At 48.1% G+C, this 23955-nt stretch overlaps 1 protein-coding gene across 1 annotated transcript in view; it reads left to right on the forward strand.

Annotated features, from left to right (window-relative positions):
- PHF3 (PHD finger protein 3) overlaps positions 1-23955 on the forward strand; it is a 279560-nt gene that overhangs the window by 119133 nt on the left and 136472 nt on the right. Inside the window, exon 5 of the mRNA XM_082249659.1 lies at positions 6074-6383. Within this exon, the coding sequence (XP_082105785.1) occupies positions 6074-6383 (310 nt within the window). The remainder of the gene's footprint in view (positions 1-6073; positions 6384-23955) is intronic.

Here is a 23955-nt window from a genome sequence, read left to right on the forward strand (position 1 = left end):
GCCATCTCGGGACCTTCCATCTGTGTGCCCAGGCCGTTGAAAAAAATAGGAATCCAGCACTCTTGATCTGATTACAGTGGTTCTGTTCGGCTGTGAGGATGATCGCCGGCAGCTGAGCATGCTGTGGCAGCTGTGTGGCGGTTGTGTCCCTGGATTACATCGGTGAAAGCATGGATGCAGGCAGGATTTCACCGAAGATGCGGCCTCACACTAGCATGTCCAAGCCATGCCCCTAGATGATGACCTTCTCCTAATTGACTCTTCTCAACTGCAAATATCCAAAGAACTATTCAAATGCTTCTGGCCTTCAGTTGGGTAATCAACTTTCAAAGGTTTGCTCTCCTACCTTCATTTGACTTAGAATATTTAGGCCTCATTCTGGACACAGCCCACGCCAAGGTCTTTATCCTGAAAACGTTTTCTCTCCAAGATATCATGCTTAGACCTTAAGAACAAAGACATCCCTCAGCGAGAGTTATGAATTCCATTTAAGGCCTTTCTAATGAAAAATATTGTTGGTTTGGAGCAAGCACACTTGTCCATGCACCTCTCCAGCCAAGCAAGGAACTCCCTAGCTTGCTGGATTCCAATCCAGCCTTGACAATGGGGAAGTTTTTTTACTACACAGTTGAAATGTGGAAGAATTCAATCCAATCCCTCACAGTTCAAGGAACATAGTATTGCAAGAAAGCCAAGCGCCAATATCCTGGAGCTCAGAGCAAAACTAAAACTAGCTCTGTATCACTGGACCCATCTTCTTTAGGGTCAATCGATCAGGGAACAATCGGACAATTCTACGTCGGTGGCCTATATCAACCACCAAGGGTAACAGGAGCCAGGCAGCCTTATGTGGAAGTACATTGCATCTGTTTTTTTTTTTTTTTGTTTTTTTTTGGGGGGGAGGAAAAGCTGGGGTTCTGCTGTAATGGTATGGTTGTTAAAACCCTGGTCTCGAAGGACAGGAGGGTCTCTGGTTCTGTCATTCCCACATTGCTCAAAGTTAGAAAAGAAAAATGTACTATCTTACCTGGAAATCCTTCTTTGCCTTGTGTGAACACAGGTATTTCAGTCCCAGAGATTTCTCTGTGCCTTGCATTTTGGCCTTCAAATAGGAGTTTGAGCAACATTTCCCACGAATTCTGCTTTGCCGGGTGGGTGGCTGGATTGTTAAAGCATAACTAACCTCCAACTTCGTTTTCCCTTGTAAAATCCTTTATTCAAGGTTATAGTTTTTTTTTTTTTTGGGGGGGGGGGATTAGATCTCCCTTTTAGAAATCTGTGCTTCTTTGGGATCCTAATTTGGTTGTCTCTGTCCTGCAGAAATGACATTTTGAACCAGGATACTCTCTTTGGATAATCTTTCCTATAAGGTGGCCTTCCAAGCGGCTGTAACCTCCATTAGATATGTTTCTGAACTAGCGACTCTCTTGTAAGGAGCCATACCTGATCTTTCTAGCTTCCACCTAAAGCCTAGGTTCACACTATTGTAATGCAGGAACCAGAGAGATTCTAGTGTGGGTTCTCGCATTGCATCTCCCTCACAGGCAATTCACATTGCCCTCTGCCAACTGCTGCAGGTGTCAGTACAAAGTTAATGACCCCCCAGATCCGTTTTCAGGTCGCAGTAGGAACTGTGAATTCGGACAGGAATAAGATTGCATGGGTGTGAACACCCATGCGATCTGATTCCAGTGGGAGGAAAAAAGGTTCCTGCAGCATTTTCATGCGAATGCAATGTGAGTTCAACCATACAAACTGTTTGGCTGAATTCAAATTGCACGGACATCGCATGTGATCTTCACAGCAATGCGGTGCAAATTACATGTGATGTCTGTGTTCGCAATAGTGTGAACCCAGCCTAAAGCGGTATTAAACCCAAAATAAAATTTTATATTTCTCTTGCACCTATTGACAGACACAGCTCTTCTGATTCTTGACCATAGGGTTTATAGCACCACCTACTGGAGTAGGACACTAGACAGAAAAAGAACTCAGAACCACCTCTTTCTATCTCTATATTGCCTATTTCTGGCAAGTGTTTCAGGAGTAAGGGCTTAGTTCCTTTTTGGGACCCGTGGTCCCATAGCTTTTTCTCTTTTTCCTGGGATTTTTTCTGCACAGATCTTGAATCAACAGCTGGGCTGGGCGACAGGCAGGATAAGCTTGATACATTGGTTACCCCAGTCCGTCCTTTAGATATCTGATGGGTCGGCTGTGACAGCCCCATCTTAGACTGGGACAGTCAGCAAATAAAACGTCTCGGGGACACAGATTACTGGGCGCCAGAGTCTGTGTCAGTGTTGCCCTGGCCTATAGCCACCACTTTGTTGGTGCAATAGACTTAAGTTTATTTTAAGAAAAGCTCTTTGTTTTTAACTATTATACTTAGATGCTCCTTTTGTGATTGTTTCGTTTTCTTTTTACCCCCTTCCCTCTTTATGCCCTGCTCCCAAAATGCTCCCTGAAGAGATTTTCTCATTGTCTGGATGTTGTCAGATGAATAAGACAACTCATCTTAAGGGCTTACTCTCTAAATGATTAGACACCTCCAGCACTCTCAGATTGTGGGAATTTCCTGAGCATTCCAACATTAAGCCTCTGTTGCCCAGCTTTGTAAGGCTGCCACCTGGTCTTCAGTTCATATCTTCTCCAAGTTATACCAGTTGGATGTTCAAGCTTCTACAGATGTAGCTTTTGGAATCTGGTTATTTTTGGGCACAGTTCTGTTTGCCTGCCCTTCTTATTACTTGCTTGGAGGCATCCAAGGGTTTGTGAATATTCAGTCTCGGTCACGTACTGTATGATTAAAGTAAGAGGAGTTTTTACTTACCTGTAAATTTCATATTCTAGAGTACAGTACAGGACACAGACCACCCTCCTTTCTATTCTTTGACTACTCTGCATTTCAGGTAACGGTGGTCCCAGCAGCGGATTCGCCGCAGGATCATCCTTCCGGGGTGGCGGAAAAGGTGCCCCCCGCCGCGTCCCGAGCATTTTTCCCGATTACCAGACCCGCCGGCAGCAGGGAAAACGATCCAGTCCAAGACAGGAAGTCGAGTGAGGGCAAGATGGCCCTCACTCGACTCTATGGTCTTGGAGGACCGGAGCAACGTCAAACATTGTTGCCTAGCAACTGGTTTAAAGGTCCCCTTTTTTTTTTTTTTCTTTTTTTTTTTTTTTTTCTTTCATTTTTTAGTGTACTTGTGAGGTCTGGGGTCTTTTTGACCCATGATCTCACAATAAAGAGGTCCTGTCATGCCTATTTCTATTACAAGGAATGTTTACATTCTTTGTAATAGGAATAAAAATTATCACATTTAAAAAAAAAAAACACGTAAAAATAAAAAATAATAAATAAAAAATATATAGGAAAAAAAAAAATTAAAGCGCCCTGTCCCCGTTAGCTCGTGCGCAGAAGCAAATGCATACAGAAGCCCCGCCCACACATTTAAACGGTGTTCAAACCACACATGTGAGAGCAATAATTTGAGCCCTAGAACTCTTCTGTAACTCTAAGCTGGTAACCTGTAGAATTTTTTAAAGCGTCGCCTATGGCGATGTTTAGGTACCAAAGTTTGTCGCCATTCCACGAGCGTGTGCAATTTTGAAGCATGACATGTTGGGTATCTGTTTACTTGGAGTAACATTATCTTTTATATTATGGAAAAAAAATTGGGCTAACTTCACTATTTTCTTATTTTTTTAATTCAAAAAAATTATTTTTTTCCAAAAAAATTGCGTTTGGAAGACCACTGCTCAAATACGGTGTGATAAAAAATATTGCAACGATCTCCATTTTATTCTCTAGGGTCTCTGCTAAAAAAAAAAAATATATATATATATATATATATATATATATATATATATATATATATATATATATATATACTGTTTGGGGTTCTAAGTAGTTTTCTAGCAAAAAAAAACTGACCCAGTCCTTAAGTGGTTAAGATAAAAAAAACCTTCTGTTTGCAGCAGCCCCCCCTAATACTTACCAAAGCCCCATCTCGATCCAGGGATGTTTCACGTGAGTCTTGGCTGTCTGGGACTCTCCCTCCTCATTGTATGAGACAGCAGCATATGCCATTGGCTCCCGCTGCTGTAAATGAAAGTCAGTAAGCCAATGAGGAGAGAGAGGGGGTTGGGCTGAGCCACAGCTCTATGTCTGAATGGACTCACAGAGCATCGGCTCGGCTTGAGTGCCTCCATAGCAAGCTGCTTACTGTGGAGGCACTCGGTATGAGGGAGGGGCCAGGAGTGCCAGCGGGGGACCTGAGAATAGGAGGATCTGGGCTGCTCTGTGCAGAACCACTGCACAGAGCAGGTAAGTATGACATGTTTGTTATTTTTAAACGAAAAAAATATATCACTATAACTTTACCAATAAGCCCCGGTTCACACTACTGCGTGTGCGGGGTTCGCATGTCATGTCGGAGCGCACTGCTCCGACATGACATGCGATCAGCTGTGCTGTGCGAGTTTAGCCATACAGTTTGTATGGCTAAATTCGCATCGCACCCGCAGCAAACACGCACAGGAGGCATTTTTGCTGCCGCATCAGGATCGGATCGCACAGCGGTTCACACTTGTGCGATCCGATCCTGTGCGAACTGCACGATCGCACTGCGATATGCGATCAAACTGGGGGTGTCGTTAAGATTACATTGACACCCCCAGCGTATCGCATATGGCAGTGTGAACTGCCGGGGGTGCGTGTGCGATGCGGGAACAAGCTGCGAATTCGCAGCCTTCCCGCATCGCATATATGTGAACCGAGCCTAATACTCAGCATATACAATACTTTGTATCATATACAGCATTAGTCACAATATAAACACTTTATTTTGGATTTCCATGTATCTTAATTCTACGAGGGTCCTTACAAAAAATGGCCATGGCTTGAAATGCTAGGGGGTGTTTTTCAAACTGCTTTCTCAACAAAATAAAGCATGGAGACATAGATAAACATAGATTGTTGGATGTATGAATTTACTTTGAATATTAAAAATGAATTACATCGTATTTTCAGCTTGTGGTGCTCAGATACAGTATAGTTCCACTTTAAAGAAAGCAGTATTAAAGGATCTTAAATCTGGCCACAATATTACTTACGGTATATACCTATCTTGAGCCTCAATCCTACTAAATCCACGCGCACATTCACATACGTTGGGGTAACTGATAATTCTGCACCAGCCTTATTACTCTTGAGAAAGTAATCCTTCAAAAACATTGCATTTATATATGGATGGAGTTTGTTACCACAATGAAAGGTCTTGCAGTACATCTTTGCAATACATGCACATTTCCTCATGAGTCATTTCTTTAAATAAATGTTGTAAGCACAAAATGCCTGTTAATCCTGCCAGATTTCCTGTGAGGTCCTAACTTCCTGTAGACAGCTGATGGTGCTACCCTACTGCACTGAAATCCCAAGCAGCGATTTCAGCCCTGCCATAGTTTCCCCTAGGATGTCTGTAGATATAGAATGGCAGCAGTATGTCTCAGCCATCCAAACACATTATGTCCAGCCTCAGGTGGTGGTATCACATCAACTTTCCACCCACGCAGTAACGCAGTGCCGAATTGCAAAATAGGGCCTGGTCATTAAGCAGCAAAATCCTCCGGGGCTAAAGCGGTTAAATATGGGTGTAACATATTACTAAGGGTGAACTTATCCTTTAAGTGTAAGCTGGCAGGACCATTAAAGATCTCAATTTCAACTCTTGAGAATGTGGAAGAATAAAAAAAAGTGAAATATTATTTGTCTAATACTTAATATGGCTAAACATGAGCTACAGTTGTAGTTCTAAAGTTACCCTCCTCTAAGAACATAATAAGCATACTTTTAGACACACTCATTGAACAAATCCGACTGAGTGGCTTTTATTTTCTGCTTGAGATTTATCTTCTGATGATAATTGCTCTGTCTGAATGGCCTTGAGCCTCAGTTTAATAACATAAGTACACTGATTCTTTTTTTTTTTCTTGCTCCCTAAAGTTACTTTTTAATAAAAATGATTTTAGTTCGTTTTCAATTTGATTCAGAATAACACAGAGTTTTGTTTTCCAGGTTTATGGTGGGATGTGGACGATGTGATGATTGGTTTCATGGAGAATGTGTTGGCCTAAGCCTTGGTCAAGCACAGCAGATGGAAGTGGATGACAAAGAATATATATGTGCTAAGTGCTGTGTGGAAGAGGAAAAGATGGACACCTCACAGGTTATTGCTTCCAGTGATAGTCAGAAACCAGATCTACTCCAAGAACATAAAACTGTGGAAATAAATAAACCAGCGACAACCGGATGTCCAGGTGTACCCTCCGAAAAATCTAAACAGGCAGATGATACCATAAAACATAAAGTTAAAATTTCCAAAAAGGTACTGTATAAATCATGGGTGTCCAACCTTTTGGCTTCTCTGGGCCACATTGAGTGTAGAGAAATTTTCTCGGGCCGCATATAAAATATATACTATAGTTAAGGTATAGAAGTAATAAAATGTCGCCGCACCCTTCCTACGCCGCCACACCCCCCGCACTAATTTAGCACAACTAGAGGATGATCAAATGGAATCAGTATACAGAAGTCTACTTCTTCTGAGAGATAATAAACCACCATGACCACTTCAGTGATTTGAAGTGGTGATGGTGGTAGGAGTCAGAAACACTGCACATTCTCGCCTCCCCCCTTCGAGGCAGCCTCTGCCTACCGTTAGTTGGAAGCTGCTGTGGCCGTGCCCCAGACCCAACTTCCTTCCTCCCCAGCAAAAAAAAAAATTGTCAGGGGGCAGTGGGCCGCAGGTTGGACATGCCTGGTATAAATGGTAATGTGCAATTGGTTTAATGTGGAATTCCGGGCTTATACAAAAAAATCGTAAAACGTGTATTTCTGCCTTAACCACTTGCCGACTGCCGCACGACTATTTACGTCGGCAGTCAGCCCCTCAGGCAAAGCGACGTAGGGCTACGTTGCTAGCCTGTAAAGGTTTTGGGAGCGAGCGAGCGCCGCCGGATGCGCGCTCCCGCTCGGTCACAGACCCCCTCCCGCGCGTGTGCCCGGCGGACCGATCGTCCGTGACAGCGGGAGAAAGGCAGGCGGCTAGTGTAAACAAAGCCGCCTGTCAGTCTCCCCTGTGTAAGAATGGTGATCAAACGGTTCTACTATGTAGGGCCATTGATCACTGTTCTTACACACACAGCCACAGCCAATCACAGTTAGAATCATGCCCCTAGGACACACTTAACCCCTCCCTCTCCAATACAGTTAACTCCTTCACTGCCAGTGTCATTTTTACAGTAACAGTGCATATGTATAGCACTGATTACTGTAGTAATGTCACTGGTAACCCCAAAAGTGTCAAAAATGTCAGTCAAAGGTCCGATCTGTCCGTCCCAATGTCACAGTCCCGCAAAAAAAAAAAAAAAAAAATCGCAGATTGCCGCCTTTTCGCGTTAAAAAAAAAAATGACAAAAATATTTCCCTTTGTTAGTAAACACAATAACTTTTGCGCAAACCAATCAAAATACGCTTTTTGCAATTTTTTTTTTAACAAAAATATGGTAAAATAAAAAAATTGGCCTAAAATGTTAAAAAATTTTGATTTTTACATTTTTTTTGGGAATTTCATATAAAAAAAATGTGAAAAATATTGTTATTTTTGCAAAATTGACGCTCTTTTTTTGTTTATAGCGCATGATCAAAAAATCGCACAGGTGATCAAATACCACCAAAAGAACGCTCTGTTTGTGGGAAAAAAAGGATGCCAAATTCGTTTAGGTACAGCGCCGCGCGACCGCGCAATTGTCCGTTAAAGTCACGCAGTGCCGAATCGCAAAATAGGCCCTGGTCAGGAAGGGGGTAAAATCTTCCGGGGCTTAAGTGGTTAAGCATTTCCTCCATATCACATCTGAGCAGCTCATGTGACTATAGAGTCCCACGTGGGCGTATGCACAGTGCTAAATTACAGCCCACTCCCTCCCTCCTCCATTATGTCCACTAACCAGCTCTACATTGTGAGGATGGGATATTAACCCCAGATCTCTCCATAAAGAGTACCTGTCACACCTATTGCTGTCAAAAGGATGTTTACATTCCTTGTGACAGCAACAAAAGTGATTTAAAAAAAAAAAAAATTAAAGCAACCGTGCAAAAATAAAATAAATAATTAAAAAAAAAAAAGTGCCCCAGTGCTCGCGCTCAAAGGTGAACGGGTGCGTTGGTCCCGCACGCATGCAAACAGCGATCGTTCCCCACATGTGAGGTATCATTGCGAATGTCCGATCATGGGCAGTAATTCTAGCACTAGACCTTCTCTGTAAACCTGTAAAGGCTTTTAAATGTATATGTACTATGAATAGTAAAATGGAGTGCGCACTTTTAAAGCTTGAAATACTTGGTATCTATTTACCATCATCTTTCATATTTTACAAAAAAATTTGGTTACGAATTGTGTTTATTATTGCATTAAAATAAAAAAAATAAATAAAAAACTGTGTTTGAAAAACTACTGCACAAATAGCGTGCAAAATAAAAAATTGCAAAGCCCACCAGTTTATTATCTAGGACCTCTGCTTTAAAAATTATATATATTTTCTAGGGTTCTAGCAAAAAGTACTGATTTTTTCATGTAAACAAAAGTGCCAGAAAAGACCCTGCCTGGAAGTGGATAATGAGTGTGTCTGAAGATATTTAAAGCCATTCATAGCAGTGATCCCCTAAGGCTGCTGTCAGATTGGGACAGCACTGACAGCTGATAATACAGGAGCACTGTCAAATAGGGACTACGTTTGCTTACCTGTCCCATACCTGCATTTTCAGCTGCCACCACAATAAACTGTTGCTCCCAATCTGCCCTCTTGCCCCCCTTGTCCCAGCTCTGGGCCTGGGAATGGCTAAGTATACAAATCTTTCTTCCACAAAGCAGTTAATATAAGTGTTAGAAGGGGGCGTGGAAGCAGTTTCATGATTAGCTAGTATGAGCCCAGAATTCCACTCTAAATGATATGGATAGCACAGTGATGAACACTTCTACTTTTCAGCACAGGGGTCCTCAGTGTAAATAATTAGCACACTACCTCAATGTAGTTTGCATGTTGTCATTGTGCTGGTAGTATGATTGCCTCCTGTCTAAATTGACCCTAGTCATGTGATTATCTTTGATTGTAAGCAATAGGTCAAATACTGCATAAATTGTCACTGCTAAATAATTGCCTATTCTTGTTAAAATTAAGTTACAGTTTGGATGAAACTTAAATCTAGGTTTGGGACTTGGTTTTACTTAGCTCTGCTGACTTGAAGTGCCATCTATCTTCAGATTTGGCATAAGGGCCCTTTCACATTTCACTTTAACAAATATGCATTAATGCAGTACATAATCATGCTTTTAAGTATATCTGTAATCAAGGCCAATAAAATTATAATTTCTTTTTCATTCATCGACGCACACAGCGCTCCATAAATCATAACTAATGGATTATATTGCCTCCTCCAGGAGTAGGACTAGGCAGAACAAAAAACACCTGGCTACACCCATGGGCCGTCCTCAGCTTGGTATATAATCCCTCTTTCTGCTCTAGGTAATCAGTTTTAATCTGTCTAGTCAAGAGTAAGGACCTAGGCTCCCGGCTGGGATCTCTGGTCCTAGCAATTTTTTCTCCTTCCTTACATCTTTTTTGTTTTTTCTCTCGGGAGATATACAATCAATTGCCGGGCTGGGCGACAGGCTGGATGATCTAGATCCTGTGGTCCCCCCAGCCAGCAAGCACGTGCAGACCACAGCAAGCGCTAGGTCGGCCACGACATACCCTCACAGACAGAGGTGAGCGCGCGAGTTAAACATCTCGCAGGGTCGCATACAGCCAAGGCTTAGGTCTGAGTGCCTGTGGTCCCTTGGCTGACAGAATCCTTAGCACCAAAGTGGGGGAGCTGTCTGGAGCGTTACCTGCACCATGGAAGGTCAAGTACAGTCCCCCCTCTCCCCCTTTGGCATTTTTTTGGGGTGGACACGGGTAACTTCCAGAAACAGACAGAGGTTCCCTCCTCCCATCCTTAAAATCCCTCAGTGAGCTGGGCTTTCCCCTTTCCCTTTCCCCCGCCTGGACCTGGAGTCTCGGGTCCTAGGGCAGAGGATGCAGCGGAGACCCCTGGCGTTTCCCCCGCTATCCCCACTCTGTAAGGGTCCTGGGATAGTGTACGTCCTGCCCTGGTAGTCTGGAGGGGTCCCAGTGTAGGAGACCCCTAGGTGCATGTCCCATTGTTTGCAGTGTGGGTATAGTGCAGGGGGTCCTAGTGCAGAGTACGCAGCAGAGTCCCCCCTAACGTGTCCTACCTTCAGGAGAGGGTCCCCTTGCAGAGGGTGGTGTTGCAGAGGGCGCAGTGTTGCAGAGGGTGCAGGGAAGATCCTGGCAGCATGCTGTAGCTGATGGCCATTTTCACTTAGTCTGGCTGGTCTCCGGCTGGTGGCCATGCTTGTGTGGCCTGATGATGTCACGGGGGCCATTTTCTCTTAGTCTGGCTGGTCTCCGGCTGGCGGCCATGTTTGTGTAGCCCAATGATATCACGGGCCATTTTCCCTTACTCCGAGAGACGCTGAAGATGACCGAAGCCTCGTGGGGATGCTGAAGCTCCTCCTCTTACTCCTCAGTTTCCTCTTCCTGTCCCAGGACATATGAACATGGATGGCATCCATGGTGATGCTGGGTTTGAGTTCTTGGCGCTCCTCCGGTTGGTAGGGTGAGTCCCTGGGGGTCCCGGTTATCTCTCTCTGCTGATAGGTACCCTGAGCCTTGAGGGGATCCTTTAGTGGTGCCGAAAGATTGTTTCTCTTACATCCTCCGACAGTCGCCGCCCACTCATACAGTCTTCACCAATGGGTATTGACTTCCTCTCCACAGGAGTAGCTAGGCATAAGACTTGTTAAAAACAAAAGCATTTAACATAGACACACCCATGGGGGCTGTCCCACTGGTCAATACCCCCCCTGCAGTAAGCCATCCCAACTCAGTTTGTCTTCTGCCTAGAGTTAGGAGTAGATAGGCTTCCCTGTGCTGGGGCTACAGTCTCAGCCTTCTAATCTTTTTCTTATGATTTTTATTTGCAAGAATGTCAGTTTTTTCTTTGCTTTACTAGCTGTTTATATTGTCAGCTTTAGTTTAGTCGGATCTTCGGACGAAGATGGGTTTTGCGGAGCTGGGAATCTGACTGGCCGCCCTGGCTCTCCAGGGCAGAGGGTCAGATGGATCCCCAGCCCACCATCGAGTGTTCAGCCATGCGTTCGCCCTGGCATTAAGAACGACCCATACCTGTTCGCAGTAGGGATGGAGCCTGTGAGGTGGCTACCTCACTGGACGATTCTGCGGTTCTATGCTGCAATGTCCTGTGTTTTGGCTGACGGCATTCCCTGCCATCTGAGGGCAGCGGCTTTCCGTTTACTAGAGGCACCCCACGCCATCCGGTACAGGTAAGTACTCTGTGTGGGGCCTCTGTCTGGGGTGGCAGTCCTGTGTGCTGTGTGTCCCCTCATGTCTGCGTTTGTGGGGCTCCCTGATGCGATCCCTGCGGGGGTCTTTTTTTTATTGCACTGCTGGCGCTGTGTGTGTGTGGGGGCCCCTCTCCTGTGTCACTTCGGTGTTTGGAGGTGCAGACTATGTGTGCGGCGGCCGCTGCGGAGTAAGAACCGCGCAGTCCGCCATTTTAGGTGTGGGCAGCAAGTCTGGCTTCACTATGGGCTTCTTCAACAGCTTCTATGTAGTGTGTTTTGGCGCCATCCGGCGCCATCTTGTGTGTGGCAAAACGATCCTTCCGAGCACATGTCGGCGGCCATCTTGCCGAAGCCTCCCATTACTTCCTATGGACAGCCATTTTCCCTTAGCCTGCAGCACATAGTTCAGCCTCTGGCGACCTCACTACTTTTTCCTCTGGAGCAGCGATCGGTGTGGTAACACTCTGTGGGGCTCTGCAGACTGTCCTTTCCATATTCCTCTGTTTTATCCCTTCTGGCTCAGTTTTGTCCCTGTGGGGTCCGCAGCGCTCTTAAAGGGCCAGTACCTTTTTGAAAAAAAATTAAGTTTCTGCAATGGAATCTCAGGACAGCAAATTCCCCCCAGCCTTGGTGGGGGACCCCAGTTCTGCTGAACCCCCCGTTCTATTTAATTTGGCCGCTGTGGTGGCGACTTTAGTGTCCAAAATGGAGGTGCTGTTGGCTGAACGAGCTGCTAGAAAAAGGCCTAGGATATCTTTCTCTTCTGATTCAGATGGTGATGTGTCTGCTGTGGGTGGCGTGCCCTTTTCAGGGTCTTGCTCTTCTCAGGACCCGCTGGGGTCTGAGGGGGAGGCGGAGGTGGAGGGGGTAGATGATTCTCTCCCGGGGTCGCCTGAAGAACGCGCAGCTATGGATGCGTTGATTTCTTCTGTTAAAGAAACACTACATTTGGAGGATGAGCCCAATCCTCCGGGCATTGTGTCCTCTTTTGGTACACATAGGATCCGCAAGACGGCGCAGGTTTTTCCCTGCCCTGCTGAGTTTCATCACACAGTGTATGAACAATGGCGCAGTTTGAAACGCCCTTTCACGGTGCCTAAACTGTTTCAACTGCTCTATCCCTTTGCGCCTTCTACGGATTCACGCTAGTGTGTGGTTTCCCAGGTGGATCACACTGTGGCCGTGTTAAACAAGGCTACTTTGGTTCCCACTGAAGATACCCCGGTGTTCCGGGATCCTACGGACAGGAGGTTGGAGTCTGGCCCGCCATGCCTACATGGTGGCGGGTTCCATGCTCAAACCTATTTTCGCTTCTGTCATGGTGGCTCAGGCGGTGGCGGATTGGACTAAGGTGCTCAGACGCACTCTAGTGTCTGATTCTGCCCCACCTGCTACGCTGGACATGGTGGACCAAATTCATCAAGGGGTCATGTATTTGTGCGATGCGACTTTGAATGAGGCCCCTTTGGCTGCGCGCCTGTCTAGTGTCGCGGTGCTTAACCGTCAACTGATCTGGTTGAAGAGCTGGTCGGCTGACCAGACGTCACGGAAAACAGTGGCTGATTTTCCTTATGCAGGGTCTCGCCTTTTTGGCGAGGCCTTGGATACTTTGGTGAAAGGAGTCACTGGGGGCAAGAGCACTTTGCTGCCCCAGAATCCGAAGAACAAGCCTTTTCGCGGTAAGCGGGGTCCTGCCTTTAGACCCAATCAGGGGTCCTTTCATGCCTTTAAGACACAAAACAAGGGCAAACCCTTCAAGGGCCAAGGTGGCCAGAAATAGCCCTGAGCGGGCAAGCAAAAGACCGGCCACGCCGGTGCGGCGGCTCAATCCGCCTCTGCCTGAAGGGGCGCCCTCACCCGTTTTCAGGGGTGGGGGGACGTTTGCGCGGTTTCCTCCAACCTTGGCTGTTTTGAATTCCGGACAGGTGGGTTCAGGAAATCATTCAATCAGGATACAAGATCGAATTCCTTTCGCGGCCGGCGGACAGATTTTTTCCCTCAAATCTTCATTTGACCCCAGGGCAGTTACAGGACCTGCATCGAGCGGTGCAGGACCTCCTTGCCCAGGGGGTGATTGTCCCGGTGCCTCATCGGGACAGGTTTTAGGGGTTTTACTCAAATCTGTTCACTGTGCCCAGAAAGGAGGGCAAGGTACATCCGATCCTGGACTTGAAAGCTCTGAACCGATTTGTGCGAGTTCGAAAGTTCCGTATGGAATCCCTCCGCTCGGTGGTGGCCTCTCTGAGTCCAGGGGAATTCCTGGCCTCTATCGACTTGAAGGATGCGTACCTGCACATCCCCATTTTCGGGGTTCATCAGAGGTACCTCTGGTTCGCCATAGCGGAGGACCACTATCAGTTTGTGGCGTTACCTTTCGGTCTCGCTTCGGCTCCAAGGGTCTTTACCAAAGTGCTGGCGCCTGTTCTGGGCCTGTTGAGGGCACAGGGCATTGCGGTCTTGGGATATCTGGACGATCTCCTGTTAAGATCGAGTGCCAGTCAGGGCCTGTTGCGCGATCTGTCGACTACGGTAAAGACACTCCAGGAGTTCGGTTGGACCATCAACGTTCAGAAGTCGATTTTGTCTCCTTCGGTTCGTCTTCCCTATTTGGGAATGGTTCTGGACTCTGCTCAAGCGAAGGTATTTCTGCTGGAGAACAAGCTCCGGACCCTTCAGAACGAGATCAGGTCCCTCAGGGACAACGAATCCTCGTCACTCAGGACCTGTATGCGGTGCCTGGGGTTGATGGTGTCAGCCTTCGAGTCAATACCATTTGCTCAGTTTCACACGCGGTCTCTCCAAGCGGAGATTCTGGCCAGGTGGGACAGGCTACCTCAGTCCTTGGATCTGAGTGTCTCGTTGAGTCGCCAGACCAGAATGGATCTTCTGTGGTGGCTTCAGTCCCCGGCTGTGTCGGAAGGAAAATCCTTCTGTCCGTTACTGTGGACAGTGATTACCACGGATGCCAGCCTGTCGGGCTGGGGTGGAGTCCTGGGCAACCTGTCTGCCCAGGGCACTTGGTCGGAGGAGGAATCCTCCCTTCCGATCAACATATTGGAATTGAGAGCGATCAAACTGTGTCTCTTCCAGTGGTTGGATCGACGTCTGGGCCGTCCTGTACGGGTACAGACGGACAATGCTACCGCGGTGGCTTACATCAACCACCAAGGGGGCACCAGAAGTGCCCGGGCGGCCCGGGAGGTGACCGACATTCTGTCTTGGGCCAAGACTCATGTCCCGGCGATTTCAGCAGTTCACATTCCGGGTGTGGAGAATTGGCAGGCAGATTATCTGAGCCGCCAGACCCTGGATCAGGGGGAATGGTCTCTACACCCGGAGGTCTTCCAAATGCTGTGTGCGAAGTAGGGCTGCAACTAACGATTAATTTGTCTGTCGACTAATCTATCGATTATTTTTACGATTAGTCGACTAATCTAACGATTATTTAAATTTTTTGTCTTTTTGCTTAATTTAGTGTTTTTTTGATTAGCTAATTAATCCTGTAATTAATACAGACCCCTCAGTAAGCCCCCCTCCCAGTACAGACCACTTAGTAAGCCCCCCTCCCAGTACAGACCCCTCAGTAAGCCCTCCCATCTAGTACAGACCACTTCCTAAGCCCCCCCCTCCCAGTACAGACCCCTCAGTAAGCCCTCCCACCTAGTACATACCACTTACTAAGCCCCCCCCCAGTACAGACCCCTCAGTAAGCCCTCCCACCTAGTACAGACCACTTACTAAACCCCCCTCCCAGTACAGACCCCTCAGTAAGCCCTCCCACCTAGTACATACCACTTACTAAGCCCCCCCCCCAGTACAGACCCCTCAGTAAGCCCTCCCACCCAGTACAGACCACTTAGTAAGCCCCCCTCCCAGTGCAGACCCCTCAGTAAACCCTCCCACCTAGTACAGTATGTACTGGGTGGGAGGGCTTACTGAGGGGTCTGCACTGGGAGGGGGGCTTACTAAGGGGTCTGTACTAGGTGGGAGGGCTTACTGAGGGGTCTGTACTGGAAGGGGGCTTACTAAGTGGTCTGTACTGTACAGACCACTTAGTAAGCCCCCCTCCCAGTACACTAGTACAGACCCCTCAGTAAGCCCTCCCACCTAGTACAGACCCCTTAGTAAGCCCCCCCTCCCAGTACAGACACCCCAGTAAGCCCTCCCACCCAGTACAGACCCCTTAGTAAGCCCCCCTCCCAGTGCAGACCCCTCAGTAAGCCCTCCCACCTAGTACAGGGCTTACTGAGGGGTCTGCACTGGGAGGGGGGCTTACTAAGGGGTCTGTACTGGGTGGAAGGGCTTACTGAGGGGTCTGCACTGGGAGGGGGGGCTTACTAAGTGGTCTGTACTGGGTGGGAGGGCTTACTGAATGGTCTGCACTGGAAGGGGGGCTTACTAAGTGGTCTGTACTGTACAGACCACTTAGTAAGCCCCCCTCCCAGTACACTAGTACAGACCCCTCAGTAAGCCCTCCAACCTAGTACAGACCCCTTAGTAAGCCCCCCTCCCAGTGCAGACCCCTCAGTAAGCCCTCCCACCTAGTACAGACTGAGGGGTCTGCACTGGGAGGGGGGCTTACTAAGGGGTCTGTATTGGGTGGGAGGGCTTACTGGGGGGTCTGTACTGGGAGGGGGGCTTACTAAGTGGTCTGTACTGTACAGACCACTTGGTAAGCCCCCCCTTCCAGTGCAGACCCCCCAGTAAGCCCTCCCACCTAGTACAGACCATTACAAGCCGGTGTAGCGCCGCAAATGTGACATGTCTAAGTAGCTGGGTGATCGGGGGAGGATGGCGAATGTGTGTTGCGGCAGAAGCTGTGGCAGTACAGGGTTGCTGGAGACGGTCAGCGCTCACCTCTCGTCTCCGACGGAGCCCGGCGGGGGAATTTCACCCGGCCGGCAATGCTTCAAGCGCCGCGGCGGCCGGCCGGGGGCGTGTGACGTCACGCGTTGACGCGTCGACGCATTTTCCGCACATCGACGATTTTTTGTAGTCGACTACGTCGACGAGTCGTGGCAGCCCTAGTGCGAAGTGGGGATCCCCAGACGTGGATCTGTTTGCATCTCGGCTAAACCACAAGGGGGAAAGTTTCGTGGCAAGAACGCGCGATCCTCTGGCGGACACCTCGGATGCGCTGGTGGCCCCTTGGCATCAGTATTGCCTGATGTATGCCTTTCCTCCGATTCAGTTGTTATCCAGGTTCCTTCGCAGGTTGGCCTCGGAACCGAACTTGGTGATTCTGGTGTCACCGGACTGGCCACGCCGGTCCTGGTACGCGGACATCATTCACCTAGCAGTCGCATCTCCGTGGCGGCTGCCATTGCGATAAGATCTACTGTCTCAGGGACCGATCTTCCATCCTGCTTTACAGTCGCTGGCTGTAATGGCCTGGCTGTTGAAAGTCAGGTCCTGTGGCATCTCATTCCTTAATTTGCACCTTCATTCAAGGTGTACGACATTTGGCACCTTTCCGGAGGGAGCCTTTACCTCCATGGGACTTGAACTTGGTTCTGTCCGGATTACAGCGTCCTCTCTTTGAAAACATCCGGGAGATATCGTTGCCTCTGCTGTCTAAGAAGGTTGCCTTTCTAGTGGCGATCACTTCGGCTCGCAGGGTGTCGGAGTTGGCTGCGTTGTCTTGCCGCTCTCCTGGTGGTTCATAGGGATAAGGTGGTCTTGCGACCTAACCCGTCTTTTCTCCCAAAAGTGGTGTCTGATTTTCACCTAAATGAGGACATTGTGTTGCCTTCGCTTTGTGCGAAGCCTAAACATCCCAAGGAGGTTGCGTTGCATTCCTTGGATGTTGTCAGGGTGATTAGGGTCTACCTGTCGTCCACTGAATCCTTTCGGAAATCGGATTCCCTCTTTGTCCTTCCTGAGGGACCTCGGAAGGGTATGGCTGCGTCTGCGGCGACCATTGCGAAATGGATCGGACAGACGATTGTCCAGGCCTATGCTTTGAAGGAACGGGTTCCACCCTTCCCTGTTAAGGCGCACTCTACCAGATCGATGAGTACGTCCTGGGCCTACCGGCATCAGGCTTCGGTGGCCCAGGTGTGCAAGGCTGCGACTTGGTCGTCAGTGCACACCTTTTCAAAATTCTATAAGATTGATGTTCTGGCATCAGCTGATGCCTCCTTTGGCCGCAAAGTTCTCTGTGCCGCAGTGCCATAGGGGACCCTTGTTTTTTTGTGGGTCCCTGGCTGTTGGGGTTGTTTATCCCCTGGGTTATTTGCTTTCCTGGGTTGTTGCTCCTGTTGAGCCTTTTCTGTTGCCCAGATGGTTCTCTTACTGTGCATGTAAGGTTCCTTTCTCTGATGTGGGTACTGCGTTGCCTTTTATACGGTTGCATCTCCCACCCCTCATGTCTACACTGCTTTGGGACATCCCATTGGTGAAGACTGTATGAGTGGGCGGCGACTGTCGGAGGACGTAAGAGAAAACTGAATTTTTGTAAAATCTTACCGTAAAATTCCTTTCTCTGAGTCCTCCGACAGTCGCCGCCCCCGCCCCTCTTTTGGGGTTTTCTTGTACACTTACTGCTATGCTACCAAACTGAGTTGGGATGGCTTACTGCAGGGGGGTATTGACCAGTGGGACAGCCCCCATGGGTGTGTCTATGTTAAATGCTTTTGTTTTTTTCAAGTCTTATGCCTAGTTACTCCTGTGGAGAGGAAGTCAATACCCATTGGTGAAGACTGTATGAGTGGGCGGCGACTGTCGGAGGACTCAGAGAAAGGAATTTTACGGTAAGATTTTACAAAAATTCAGTTTTTTGTACTGCAAGGTCTTTCTTTCCTTATGGAGCCTCAGGGTCATATCTCCCCCACTGATCCCGTCAATGAGGTGGCAGGTTTCTTGGAACCCCAGCTTCCCATTGTTACACTGATGGTGGTCCTGCAGGTCCTTAGTGTCCTGGGTGGAAGTGGCGTGTGGGCAAAAGCCCAGAAGGAAGAGACCCCTGCCTTTCCCTGCTCAGTCTGTCTCATCTGATTCTGAGCCTGATGCTGCTGTGGACACGGCCTGTCCAGGGGGCTTAATATCCCACCCCCAGATTAATCTGTAGTTAGGATGATTCCTCCATAGTCGCAGCAGTTTAGTAGATGCACTTATCACTGCAATGGAGGTGGCAGATCCTTCGGAAACCCCAGCTTCCCATGGTTGCACCAACGGCGGTCCTGCAGTCCTTAGTGTCCTGGGTGGAAGTGGCTTGTGGGCAAAGGCCCAGGAGGAAGTGTCTCCCCGCCTTCCCCTGCGTAGTCTGTTTCATCTAAGTCTGCTGCCATGGACGCGGCCTATCCAGGGAGGCTTAATATCACACCCCCAGATTTATCTGATAGTGAGGATGATTCCTCCATGGTCGCAGCAGCGAATGAAAAATAGACGCAGTTATCACTGCAGTGTGTGAGACTTTAAAAATGGAGGATGCGTCTGATGTAGCCATGGACGTGGCTGTGTCGTTCTGAACGCATAAGTCACCTCGCACTCCAAATGTGTTTCCTTATGTGCCTTATTTATTTATTTATTTATTTATTTATTTTTTTTTGATTATAAACGTTTATTAGAGAAATATTCAGTTACAAAATCATGAATATATATGACAGTAACATAAAAGTGCATTTTCAAAACTATTATGTGCCTTATTTTGACAGGTTTTCCTGTAAGGAATGGGAATAACCAAAATCACCCTAGCAAGCGGTGTAAACGTCCCCCTTTTTTTTTTTTTTTCTTCATCTTTTAGTGTACTTGAGATCTGAGGACTTTTTGACCCCAGATCTCGCAAAAAAGAGGTTGTGCCTATTTCTATTACAAGGAATGTTTTTTTTTAAATGGTGTAAAAATAAAAAATAATAAATAAAATAAATAGTAAAAAAAAAAAATTAAAGCGCACTGTCCCCGTTAGCTCGCGCGCAGAAGCGAACGCATACGGAAACCCTGCCCACATATGTAAACGGTGTTCAAACCACACATGTGAGGTATTGCCGCGATCGTTAGTGCGAGAGCAATAATTTGAGCCCTAGACCTCCTCTGTAACTCTAAGATGGCAACCTGTAGAAATTTTTAAAGTTTCGCCTATGGCGGTTTTAAATTGTTTTGGACGGTGGTCATCATGGATGCCAGCCTGTCAGGGCGGGGAAGCGTCCTCCAGAGAAATTCTACTCAGGTGGTCTGAACCCTGGAAGAGTCTAGACTACCGATCAATGTCCTGGAGCATGGAACATTGGACAGATCATCTCCAAGGATGTCCAGTGCGCATTTAATCAGACAGTGCCACAGCCATGGCTTATGTCAATCACCAAGGGGGCGCAAGAAGTGTCCTGGCGGCTCTGGAGGTATCCGACATGTTCATTCCAGCCATTTCCACTAGGGCTGAACGATAGTCGATATGATATCGACTATCGTTCTGCGGACATGGGCGATATTCATATCGCCGAGGTCACAATATTTTGCATAGGCAGGGAGAAGTCGGGACTCGGAGGAGGACTCACAGACATCCGTTAGGCAGGGAGAAGTCGGGACTCGGAGAAGGACTCACAGCCGTCCCACACTTCAGCGGTGAGCAGCGCGCCGTGAGCAGCTGCACAGCTAACCAATCACGCGTGCCTGCACACCTGATTGGTTCGCTGTGCCGCTACTCACTGTGTGATTGGTTCACTGTGCCATTGAGAAAACTAGCTGAGGGCGGAGACTGAACGTGTGGGCTGCAGTGCATGGAAGTGGAGTGAGTCAGTGTATGGGGCTGTGATCTTTTACCGGCTCCTAGTCCTCCGCTCCTACCACCACTGTGAGTCCCGACGAGAATGAGAGACTGAATAATCCGATTCCACACTGTCACTGACTGTCACTAAGAGTATTGAGTACCATTATTAAGCCTGCCCTGTATCTGCAATTAAAATTTAGAAGGCTGTGCTGCTGCCTGCATGCTTCATGATTTCCATCCATTCCCAGCATCCTTCCCTACAGTGTCAGTAACATTAACCCTGGCTGTCCCAGACTCCCAGTGCAGTATATAATATATACAATCAGAAGAAGGGCTGCTGCAAAACTCATACCATCCCTACAGTAACATTAACCCTGGCTGTCCCAGGTGTCCCTTGTAAGGTAATTGTTGACTTTAGCCTGGATTGACGGGTCTCTCAATATCGCAATATATATAGTTGAAAAAAAAATATTGCAATATATTTTTTTCCAATATCGTGCAGGCCTAATTTCCACCGTACACATTCCCGGAGTGGAAAACTGGGCGGGTGGATTACCTTAGTTGGCAGGCATTGGACCAGGGGTGTGGGATGGTGTCGCGCTACTCCACATATGCAAACTTTACTGACAGAAAAGGGTTAAACGTCCCAAGTGCAGTTGAAAAGTCCACATAAAAATCAGAGATGGAATGGTGCAATCAGGAGAGTCCACCACCAAACAGAATCACAGGGTACTCTTACCAGCTGGCTGAGACCCCACAGGGTCAATAACGCCCAAAGTAGTGAAAAGTCTGTGGCAGGGAGAAACCAAACGCATCCATACAGCACCTCCTGGGATAAACCGAACCGGACTCCTCAAAGCTCCTCGCAGCACTCAGGAAACATAAGCAAATAATCCCCTCATGGTGCAGTACATCAATATATTTATTGGAGTAAATTAGAAAGCAGCTTACATGAGAGATGTCCGAGTTCAGCGTTCTGTGTGTATTCCTATGGGTAACCCACCAACAAGATGGCCGTCGCGTCCCTCGTCTGCGCATGCGTCAGGGCATCAGCCAAGCCCAGACGCGTTTCGTCATACAGTGACCTCACCAGGGGTGTGGCTTAGCCCTAGACGCAAGCCAATATATAGTAGAGGGGGGCGGAGCGGCTAATCTGATCCCGGAAGTGAACGTCTATCACAGGCGTCCCGAAAATCGGAACCCACAGTAGCCGCATGTAATAGGTATATCCTCAATAAAGGGACAAACTTAATGCAATACAGCGGCAAAACACACCAATTGCAATACGGCCATTAATGGTCTGCTAAATTAACAAAAACTATTCCCAATCATTACATAAAGCAATAGTTAGGCTCAGACCGGGAGGCGGCTCCATCTAGCGGTGAAATAAGAATACTACACCATCAAACAAAGATGAGCATATATAAATAAATTACACAATTGTAAAAAAACTGACACTCGGACCTGCAACATTAAAACATAATAAGTATACATATAATACATATATAAAAACCTTTGAAATATATATTTAAAACCATTACAAATACATACACTTCAGGCTGGATATTAAAAATACAAGTACTGAGGAAAATAGATATTTCTCTTACGTCCTCCGACAGTCGCCGCCCACTCACAAGTCTTCACCAATGGGTATTGACCTTTGCTCCGCAGGAGTAGCTAGGCAACAAGAATCGTTAATAACAAAAGCTTTTACCATAGACACACCCCTAGGGGCTGTCCCCTCAGTCAATACCTCCCTGCACCAGCATTCCCAACTCAGTTTGATCTTGCCTAGCTTAGGAGTAGCAGGCTTTCCTGTGCTGGGGCTTCAGTCTCAGCCTTCTACCCTTTTTGATTTTATTTCAAAGTATTTTTCTTTTCTTTACTAGCTGTTATTTTGTCAGCTTTAGTTTAGGGTTCTTCGGATGAAGATGTTCATGCAGAGCTGGGTCTCGGACTGGCCGCCCTGGATCTCAGGGCTGAGTGCCAGATGGATCCCCAGCCTGCCATCGAGCGTTCAGCTTAGGTTTGCCCTGGCACATTGAACGACCCATCCCTGTTCGCTGCAGGGATGCTGCCTGTGAGGTGGCTACCTCACTGGACGCCATGCTGCGGTCTATGGCTGCAGTCCACAAGCGTCCTGTCTTCGGCACTCCCTGTCTGCCTTGATAGCGGTTTGTCGCTGGAGACGGCTCCCCACGCCATCTGGTACGGTAAGCACCTTCTGTGTGGGGACCTTCTGTGTGGGTGTCAGTCTGTGGCTGTGTAGAACCCCCCATGTCTGTGTAAATGCGGGCTCCCTGTCAGATCCCTGTATGGCTGCATTGCCTGTGGGCTGCGAGGGGGGGCCATCCTGCTCTGCTGTGAGTAATGCTCTGGGTGCAGATTTAGGTACAGACATGTGTTGTGCGGCGGCTGCTGCTGCGATCCGCCAATTTTTTTGCATGTATGCTGTGGCCGGCCCTGTCCCTGTACAGGGCCGTGTTTTGGCGCCATTCGCTGCCATTTTGGCGGGCCACGCTCGTTCGAGCACATGTCGGCGCCATTTTCCTGTAGCCTCAGCCGAGCGGCCATGTTTGTGGAGCCTCATAGGCTATATCAGTCAGCCAGCTATTGCATCACTTCCTCTTTCTCTGGGAACAGCGATCGGTGGCAGCAGCCTGTTGTGCTCTCTCCAGGTTTTTACCTTCTTTGTCCTGTCATTCCTTGCTCAGTGTTCTCTATTCCTGCGGGATCGGTGCATACAGTAGTGTGCGGTGGGCTGCGCTCGCCGCGGTGTTAAAGGGCCAGTACATTTTTTTCCTTTTCATTGCTGGGGCATGGATTCTCAGGATAGCAAGTTTCCCCCCGCCCTGGTGGGGGACCAGGGGGCTTCTGCACCCCCCGAGGGGGCTGATCTGGCCGCAGTGGTGGCGTCCTTGGTTTCTCAGGTGCAGATGCTGATGGCTGATCGATCCGCAAAAAGGGCCAGGTTGTCCATTTCCTCTGATTCAGAGGGCGATGTGGCTGCTGTGGCTGGCGTACCCTTCTCGGGGTCCCGCTCATCTTTGGACCTTATGGGGTCCGAGGGGGAGGCAGAGGTGGAGGGGGTTGATGTTTCTCCCCCTGGCTCGCCTGAAGAGCTTGCACTCATGAATGAGCTGATTGCCTCCATTAAAGATACCTTGCACCTAGAGGATGAGCCTACTCCTCCTGCTAGGGTGTCCTCTTTTGGAACGCAGAGAACTCGAAAATCAGCGCAGGTTTTTCCCTGCCCTGCGGAATTTCATCATACTGTTAACGAGCAGTGGCGCAATTTAAAGAAGCCCTTTACTGTGCCAAGTAAGTTTAAACTGCTTTATCCGTTTGCGCCCTCCACCGACGAGCGTTTGTGTGTGGCGCCTCAGGTGGATCACGCGGTGGCCATTTTGAACAAGGCTACTGCGGTTCCTTCTGAGGATACCCCGGTTTTCCGGGACCCTACGGACAGGAGGCTGGAGTCTCTTGCCCGTCATGCCTATATGGTTGCTGGTTCTATGCTGAAGCCTATTTTTGCTTCCATTATGGCGGCACAGGCTGTTGCAGATTGGACGAAGATGCTCGAAGATGCTCGAAGATGCTCAGGCGCACCCTGGTGGCTGATTCGGCTCCACCTACCACGTTGGCTATGGTGGATCAGATCCATCAAGGTGTCATGTACTTGTGTGATGCGGACTTGAATTTAGCTCCCTTGGCTTGCGCGCCTGTCCAGCGTGGTGATACTGAACCGTTGTCTGATATGGCTGAAAA

This window comes from Pelophylax lessonae (genome assembly GCF_965119305.1).
Source record: "Pelophylax lessonae genome assembly, chromosome: 3".
NCBI classification, from domain to species: domain Eukaryota; kingdom Metazoa; phylum Chordata; class Amphibia; order Anura; family Ranidae; genus Pelophylax; species Pelophylax lessonae.